The sequence below is a fragment of the Protopterus annectens genome, chromosome 8.part0 (assembly GCF_019279795.1).
Source record: "Protopterus annectens isolate FY-2018-M chromosome 8.part0, PAN1.0, whole genome shotgun sequence".
Taxonomy (NCBI): Eukaryota; Metazoa; Chordata; order Ceratodontiformes; family Protopteridae; genus Protopterus; species Protopterus annectens.
In genome coordinates, this window is record NC_056741.1 from 1,694,491,608 (window position 1) to 1,694,501,606 (window position 9,999).

At 38.5% G+C, this 9,999-nt stretch overlaps 1 protein-coding gene across 1 annotated transcript; it reads right to left on the reverse strand.

The window, feature by feature from the left end:
* Positions 1-4,493: 4,493 nt before the first annotated feature.
* Positions 4,494-5,522, reverse strand: LOC122808119 (trace amine-associated receptor 4-like). Its single transcript, XM_044079088.1, has one exon. It carries the CDS (start codon positions 5,520-5,522, stop codon positions 4,494-4,496), a length of 1,029 nt encoding a protein of 342 aa, XP_043935023.1.
* Between the last annotated feature and the right edge of the window lie 4,477 nt (positions 5,523-9,999).

Sequence of the window (9,999 nt, forward strand, 5' to 3'; positions counted from 1 at the left end):
CAGGTACTGCTATTGTGGGGCCTTTGGTGTTGACTTACGCTTGGCTGCCATGATTCATCTATTGCCCTTTATTTCACTTTTCAACCCGATTCCCCTCCCATTGTCAGGGCATGCATCCAGCTGTTGGCTTTCTTGTTTTGTACTTTCACTACCAAGGATTGTGCTGGAAAATGTGTTATATAGCTGATCTACTGCAAGTTTGCTTTGTTCTGCTGTGACAGTTCTCTTTTCTTTGCTGTATGGCACCTCCCCTTTCCTGTTCTGCAGGTAGCTGCTAAGAGCCTTGTTAGCTGTTGTCAATGGCCCTCTGTGAGTTCCTAGGTGTTAATTACTCATTTATACTCCAATTTCCATGCTGCAGCATTTCCTTATTGTCTTCCAGTATCCTTCCTGTTTCAGCTGTGGTGCGCACCGCGCACAGCCGTTTACCGGGTTTTGAGGGCATTTTCATCCACGTTCACATGCACTTTCGGTTTCCTTGTGTGCTCTCACCTAAGCAAAGCTATGACTACTTCCACATCCCTATCCTGCGGCTTTGCCTAGCAACAGGCAACCCGGATTAGCAATGATCCAATGTGCTTACAGCTAAGGTGGCGCACTCCTCTCTTGATGTCATGTTTACCTCCAGGCCACTCCTTGGAGTTGTACCGCGATGCCGTGTGGTACATCCTTACGCCGGTGGAGCATTTGCGATTCAGTATTAGTTGACTCATTTGCATGGCATTGACTACTAATTCCTAGTTACCGTACAGAACACTGTCACAGGCCCTTAACAACCCTTGCGCCAAGGTTGTGGTGTAGCATGCGTGCCATTGACTATTATGGGGAATTTATGAATTGTGTTGCATTGCAGTTTTATGACATCTAAATATATTTTCCTTGTGATCCCATTTGCGCACAGGTGCACTGCGGTTTTACTTTGCGTTAGTGTGGCCATGACATTAAATGTTATTTTTTATGTGCTGTGCATTTGTTTTATGCCATTGGCTATATAGTTAGCCATTGGCATATATTAACATTATAATACGTAAGTTTGGTCCACTTTCATGGCTCCGATTTTATGTTTGAAAAAATGTAAACCATTTTTTGGTTTACATTTCTTCATGCTTACGCTATGCCTGCACCACTTCATGAATCGCTGTATACCTTCATTTGCATGCTACACTGCTGCGCATGGAGTAATTAGCATACATGTGCTGGGAGCTGCGCAGCTCTGGCGTACGCTGGTAGTGCACATGGAAACAGCTCGTACCTGAATCGCTCGGAGGCCATATTTGGTGCTAGATCGCTGATGCTACTCCAGCGCCTGGCACAAGCTTCATCAATCCTGGGGACTGTGTACTATTTGCTGTGCAGCTTCAGGTAGGCTCTCTGATTAGCAGGTTTAGGAGATGTGGGTTGAGATGGTTTCATTAATTTTTTATTTTTTTATTTATTTTATTCTATCTATCTATCTATCTATCTATCTATCTATCTATCTATCTATCTATCTATCTATCTATATCCATCTATCTATCTATCTATCTATCTATCTATCTATCTATCTATCTATCTATCTATCTATCTATCTATCTATGATTCTAGCAAGTGTGGGTCTCCCCAATGTGCCCAATTCACTCAGTTGGCATACAGTTGGCCAAAACATTATGCAATGCACTAAATTGATACCTTCCCTTTTGTCTCTCTGTCTCTAGTACACATGGATGTTTAAAGGCATTATACACCTCTGAGCACTTTTGAATTATGCCTGTCTGAACCAATGCCTTCAATTTCTTTGCTCAAAAATGTTAGATAAAGTCAAGCATAAGGGTGATGGACAGTATCAGGGATTTTCTGAAGAATAAAAAGTATGAAATTGTAATATCTAATGCAACTGATGGAGTGAAATCCTCAGTGATATACCAGACAGTGAAAATCTTTATAAGAGACACGGCAAAGATACAAGGAAAATATGGGGCATTCTGCAAAATATAGATTCAGTTTAGAGCTATGCTTTGCACTTCATGGCTGTGCATCTGGGTTTCCTTCTTTTGCTAATTTGCATATGCATATTCTTGATTTACAGTGTGTAGGCATATTGGGCTAACTTTGCAGAATGCAACTGATAATTATTGAATGTCTTTGAAGTGCTTCTCCCTAAATATGAGCATGATGATAAATGACACTGTCTGAATGAAGAGAAAGTCTGCACTTGACCATAACCAGTTTTAAAGATCTGAAGCCTGTAGACAAGGCTTCAGCAAGGACAAGTAGTTATGTATTAATGCATTGTGTTATACGCTTATCTGCCTGCCTGTCTATCTGTCTGTCTATTCATTATATATTTAATTGACAGCTTTTAACCAGGAAGGTGGGCTGGTGAAATGCCTTTTTCAGTCTGATCTGCAAACAATGCACTTTGTACCTGAAGAAAGCAAGGCTTTAACATATCTGTTTAGAAAGAAAGGCTGGAAAACAAAATACAGCAAGTGCAAAGCAAAGGTGAGAGCAGAGTTTATAAGGAGGATATTAAATCATGCCTTTTTCATTCAGTTTGAAATGTAAAAAGAAATGGATAATAACACAGGAGTAGGAACATGGATGAGAGAGAATTAATATTTGAATAACAGAGCATAAGGAAGGAGAGAGTGTATAGAAAACGGCAAATAAGTCAGAAGTAAAGTATGAGTGCAATGAATAACATGAGGAAATAAAATAAATTGTACACAGACTTTATAGGTAGTGGTATTTTTTGAAAGTGAAGTGGCAGGTTTAGTTTCAATTGCACAGAGACTTTGTGTGTGTGTGTGTAGGTGCATGTGTGTGGCAGGGTGGGGGGGATTTTTATTTCCACTCAGATGGAATTCCAAACTGAAGGCTCTGTTAGTATAAGAATTCACTATGCCATTAGCTCGCCGCAGGCAAATGCTTGGTGAATCCCGATCATATCGCACTGTGGACTTTTGCAGTACTAGAGTCAGGTGCATGTATTTTAGTCACAATTTTTTCAAAGTTAAAAATTGGCAAGTTAACCATCACCATGGTATAGACTGATTAAGTTCTGACTAAGACCCAGCAATCAATGGATTCATTTAATTGATTGATTGCTAAAGGAGAAGGGCTAAATGGGGAGAGACATCAATGGTGAGGTGAGGTCAGGTCTACTCATCTTTCTTTGGCAGGATAGTGTGAGACACATGATTTGATGTCTAAATTCAGTGCAGGCACTCTGTTAAAACTTTGATGCAGACTAGGGGTAATGGGAAGCACTCTAACTTTGGGAGGGAAAGGTGGCTTAGGTGACATCTCTTGTGGCGGCAGGTACCCATCACATGCCTATTTCACATTACCCCCTAGGATTTTGTAGATATGCTGTCTGGGAAATGCAAAAAGTAAACCCTACAAAGTCTCCAAACAGATGATGGCATAGCTCCCATCACCTAATCTTCACCCGTGGATAGAGCAAACAGGATACAGCCCATTCACTTCCTTGAGGAATGATTGGTTTAACTACACAAATGAGACAAATCCTTGATGGACATTAAAGGACTGGAACTTCAAAAAATAAAACAAAAAAAGACCCGGAGCATAAAATATCTATTCAGCACTCACTTCTTTAGTATTCCACAACTGGATTGCTGAAAAAAGTGACTGCAAAATTAGACATTAATTAACATTTAAGTTCATGTGTATGGCAGCTCTTAAACCCATTAACTATTTCTGCCATGTAATCAGTTTTCCATGTGCATGCTTAAGAGGGTTCAATTTTCCATGTGCATGTTTAAGAGGTAAACAGAATAGGTCATTACATGTTACAGTGATGCTACTACTACTACAGTGCTTTCTCTATATTGTATTGTTTTATTTCTGAATTAAACAGATAACATTAATTAGTGTCAAATTTTTAATGAGTTTATTTACTTTACAATTTGATAACTTGGTAAGTGATCAGGTCTACTGACCTATTTCAGCCATACCTAGGTACAAACATACAGTCGTCAAGTATATTTGACAAAGTTCTGTAACACTGACATAATATAATAGTAAGATATAATCAGAAACAGAAGTGGAAAGTATTTGCAAAGAAACCCAGTGCGGAGCATTTATATACCAAACTCTGCAGAAATTACAGCTCAAACAGTTTTTAACATTTAAAATATATACATAAGTGAAACATTTCTTTAAAGGTGCTTCTTAGCAACTAATACAAGTATGGCCATAACATGTGAAAAACTGATCCATTTAGTTCAAAATTCACATTATGTTCATAGAAGGAAAAACGTCCTTCCAGGCATTCCTAAGTAGGTAATATTGGTAAAAATAGATTCTGTATACAGTAGTGACTAGTCAATGTTATGAAAGCAGGTACATTTGAAGATAGTACCTTAGATTTTTCTTGAGTGTCCCCTTGTTATATAGTTAACTCCATTCAGTTAACAAATATTCTATCAGATACTTCCGTCCAGTTCCAGGGTGTTTACAGAATTCTCTGAAGAGGGACTAATTTAATGTATTTAATCAGAGAAAAGTATTGCACTAGTGGAACCTGCACCAAACAATGCACCCCTCAAAATCATTTTTAGTGCTTTACGAAACCAAGGGTAAAACAAACCATATATAAGGGGATTAAACATAGAATTAAAATATCCCAGCCACAAGACAGCATCAGATAAAGTAACTGTTGCAGAGAAGTTTAGAAATGGGTCAGTAATAGTTGTTGTGAAGAAAGGTAGCCAGCACAGAAGGAATGTTCCTATGACTATACCCAATGTTTTTGCAGCTTTTCTTTCCTTGTAATTTTTCACTTTGAGTATTGAACTAGATGCCACGTTCTCTTGAATGCTAAGAACTCTCATATGTTTTTCTGCTACAATAAAAATCTTTATATAAATGCATATTGTAGCAAAAGCTGGAATGAAGAAAGCTATACTAGGTGCTACAACTCCCCAAACCTTATTCAGAATTAGGGTACAAGACCCCTCACAAGAAACTGACTTTACAAATTCTTTAATACCTTCTGCGTTAATCTCTGAAAAAATGAGCCCAAATGCCAGAAACACTGAAACCAGCCAGATTATAAATAGTAACACACCTGTCACTTGAACAGTCATTTTTGTGACATAATGCAATGGATCACAGACTGCGTAATATCGATCGATGGCAATAACGCACAGGTGAAGAATGGAACACGTGCACAGCATCATGTCACAGGAGGTGTGGATTTTGCAAAATGTGTTTCCAAAATACCAACAAGTCTCTACAGATCTTATCATGCTGAATGGCATCACCATGAGACCCACAAGGCAGTCAGCAACAGCCAATGATAGGATAAGAAAATTGGTGGGAGTATGCAGCTGGCGGAAATGTGTTACTGAAATAATCACCACTAAGTTCCCAGTGATAGTAAAAATTATTGTTCCAGCCATGAAGATGTACATTGAAGCAGAAGTAGCTTTTGATCTCATGATTCTGATGCATGATGAATTGTCAGTATCAAAGCAATACTGTAGGCCATTCAGGTTCCATATTTCAGATGAGTTCATTTTGCTGACAGTGTTTCAGTAAAGAACGAATTCTGGAAATATAGAAATGCAATTGAAGTTAAAATCTTTATTTTTTTTCTTGATTGCACATATACTTTAATTTATAGAGTTTTATGTATGGTTATTATATACATTGTCATCCACAGGTGCCTCATAAAGCTCTATTTTCCTGCAGAAATTAAAGATATTTGCACAGAGGGCAACTTTATATAAACTAACTCCAGCAAGAGTAACAACGGCAACTTGCAAGTCATATGAATTCAACTGATGGTTTTGTTTTTTTTTTTTTGTTTTTTCTCTCTACTCACCCCAGGATTCATGAAGCTCGGTGCAAGGCTGGCATTAGGCTTGCACCAACCGTGCAGAGTGCAGATGGTGCAGTAGCTCCATATGCATAATAATGAAGGCACACTGCCACCACATCCATGTGCACTGGAAATGAGCGCGAGTACATGGGGCGTGTCGAAGCACCGCACAGAGGCATGGAAATGTTGGCTGTTTACGTGCAACCTAAAATGCTGAATATTACAGTCTGTCTGCAATAGTAATCACACCCGTCAGTGCCCGTGGATACTGAAACGTATGCAAAGCATGCAAGACAGTTCTTGCGAACACAAAATTAAGAAGCAAACACAAATGCACTTAGCCGAATATCGAGTCCCCATCCCTCGAACAAATGACATTTAAAACCATGTGCCCGTATTCTAATGCATAGTTGATAGTTATACCAAGTGGAAGTGAAATGCATCGTGTTAGCATGCTGCCAATAGCTAAGTCTAGCCCAATGGTCAGGGTTATCACCTGTCCCACATTGTGAGGGACAGTACCCATCTGGGCAGTTGTGTCCATACCAAAACCATTATAAATGTAAAATATCCTGCGACCGTATGACATAATTATGTCCCACATCTCATGTAATAGTCACATACAATAGTTATTTCCGTATGTAACATACCTACATGTTACAAGAAATAGAATAAGCAAGTAAACGAAACAGAAGAAGCAGCTAAACTGCTACAACAATAAGCTTACATATAGGCATAAAACAAAAGTACTATCTGTTGTACTGACTATGGGTATGTGTTGTCCTGTAAAATCTGATGTGTGTCTGGAATATATCCCATCCTGGCCATATGAAAAGGTGGCAACCCTACCAATGGTCAGAGCATTCGGTCAAAATCTGCCCATTTGCGGTCCAAGCCGTCCTTGTCAGGATGTGTCAAAGATGAACGGGTATTACCCTGGTGTACCTACCATGTCATGAAAGATAAGTATTTGTGTGTACCTATGTGCATGAAGAACAGCATGTGGAAGGTGACAAATGCTAGGGTTGTCCTCACAACCATACAGGTACCTGAGATATGTAGTGTATGCAATGTGTTCCCTTGACCGTGTCATGGGCCATCAACCAAAGAAGGGATGGATGGAGTGTGTGGAATATGGGTGTGGGGGGGACAGGTAATGTAATAATCCGCAAAGGCGAGAAAGTGTTGGATGCACAATAGGTGAACTGGAGATGTATGAGGGAGCAGTGGGTGAATCAGAAAGAAACACAAAGAACAAACATACACATCTGTAATACAACCTAACAGGCCATACTGTAGAACATGATCACACAAACATATGAATATTAAAATGTGTGATACACATGTACAGAAACGTCCTGGCACATACCCACATAATGGTCTGGATGGAACTGAGCCATCCAACTACAACACACCTGGATGCATAATTGAATACCCATCATCCCCTCTACAGCACACAACCCCCCCATTCCTGAACATCCACCAAATCCAGCCATACGCGGGCTGCTAGCTTGGCGCAGCCATATCTGCACATAGTGACCACTACTCATATCTAGTAGACAGTGTCACCCTAGGCAGTGTCAGGATTTCAAACTATGTATCTCTTGCATGTAAAACCCTATCACATTTTCATATATCCAAAAAAATCTAAGGTTATTAGCTTGTTCAATTTTTGGATATCCCTCATGGGAAAAGTATCCTGTGTAAACATCAGACTTGGTATCACGACACAATGTCCAGTCCTGTAGACATCTGGACACAAGTTGTATGTGCAGTAGTGCTTCACGAGACTGCTCAGCCTCCAGCTGGTCATGCAGAACCTACTACTCAGGATCAAACACCTGCCCGTGATGCATGGCTCCCCACATGAATTATTGAGAAAATATACTTTACACATTCGCATAGTGGCAGTTGGATATAGGGTGATTAAGGCACTGACGTAAGCAGGGTACCTCCTTTCCCACTTTGTGAGGGAGAGTCCCTGTTTGGGTAGGTGTGTCCTGACCAAGAATGATACAATGGCAAATGTCTTGTGATTGTAGGAAATAACTGTGTACCATATTTCATGTAACAGTTGACTAAAACAGCTATTTCTATATGTAAAATACATAAATCTTACAAGAAACAGAATAAGCAACTAATGTGCTACAGGAATAAGCTCTCATCTAGGAAAATAATTAAAGCTCTAAACCCTGTACTGACCGTGGGTATGTGTTGGCCTAAAAAATCTGGTGTGTCCCGAATATATCCCATCCTGGGCATATGAAAATGTGGCAACCCTACCAATGGTCAGAGCATTTGCACAATAACTGGCGAGCCTCTTAATCCCTCCTAAAACCAGTGACCTTCGGAGGAAAGGTATTGAATGACACTTGAATGAATAATGACAATAATTAAGAGTAATAGACGCTTTTAGTTTCAGAAAATAAGCATTAATACATTTGGCTCTGAATCTGTCAACACGTTTCAAGTTAATAGTACTCCTATTGTAAAAGTGTCCGTGATTGTCCCTGATTTGTCCTTGCCTTGTCCCTGTTGAAATTAATCCCTGAGTGTTTGATAGGTCCGTACACATATGTACACCAACCAAATGTAACATTTGTTGCCATTACTATTGAATACCTGTAGTGAAGTCATATATCCTAACTGGCATCCATGCAGAATGTACCATGGATGGTGTAGTGGTTAAATCGGTGACTAATGTTTGTCTGTTCCTGGGTCGAAGCCATGTAAGGGCCGCTAATTTTATGTGATGGCCAGAATAATATCCTTCGGATATAGGGAGGTAAAGAGAAATGTAAATAGATATGTAGGTGTATATGTATGTGTATGTACAGACAGAAATATATATATATATCTATGTATATATATATATATATATATATATATATATATATATGTATATATATATATATATATATATATATATATATATATATATATATATATATATATATATATATATATATATATATATATATATATATATATATATATATATATATATATCTGTGAGTGTGTGTTTATATACATATATATATATATATATTTCTACTGCCATGTGTATTCACAATACATACAATAATGAATGAACAGGGTCACAATAAAGCATTCATAATGAATGTGAAGGGAAACATCAGTGGAACTACTCCCCACCCCATATTATGTAGTGCTGACATAATAATCTGGTCAGAGGTGTCCAAACCTCTGCGTCTATAAACACAGGTAAAATGTTAAAATTGGGACCAATCTGTCCAAGTGCTAATTCTGACTTTTAAACGGGTACAGGGCAGTTCTGGTCTCCAGTCAGACAAGCCTAAACCCAGATGACCACATGAACAACCTAACAATCAAACACAAATATGTGCCAGGACTATAAGCTTTGGAGGTCTGAATATCCTTGGAGTGAGTAAACATGCAGCATGGGTCCAGAGCAGTAGAGAATAGGGAATGTCGCATGTGTAGTACTGAAGTTTTTCCAGCAGGAGAATGGATGCCTGCTGTGTAAGTGAAGCATTGAGGCATATGTTAGGGTAGCTATGAACCATGGGTATACATATAAAGGAAGCAGAATACCAATAGTGTAGTGGTTAGAGCATCCGCCTAACGTAAAGGCATTCCCGGTTCAAGTACGACTATAGCACATATCATTTTCTTGTGGAATGAATGTCTCTGTGCTGTAAAGCCAACATTTAAACATGTAAAGGTGAATGTGTGTTTCGCATGGGGCCATTAACCAGATTCCTTCAATCAAAGTGGTACTGTCATAATGAATAAGGCACACGTAAGCACAAAGAAGTGGCAGTAAACATATGTAACTCACAGTAAGCATATGCAAGTGTGCCTGCGCAGGTGTAAGCAGTTCCCAGCATAGCAAATATATGTTTTTATGTACAGATGTAACTTATATACACATATATATCTATATATATATATATATATATATATATATATATATATATATATATACACACACACACACACACACACACACACACACACACACACACACACACACACACACACACACACATGCACAGTGTGTGTGTGTGTGTGTGTAGATATATATCCACAGACATGAAGTAAATAAATAAATATATATATATATATATATATATATATATATATATATATATATATATATATATATATATATATATATATATATTTAT

Bases quoted from the DNA above. Each gene is read 5' to 3' on its own strand.
- LOC122808119 (XM_044079088.1), bottom strand. From the start codon at position 5,522: ATGAACTCATCTGAAATATGGAACCTGAATGGCCTACAGTATTGCTTT.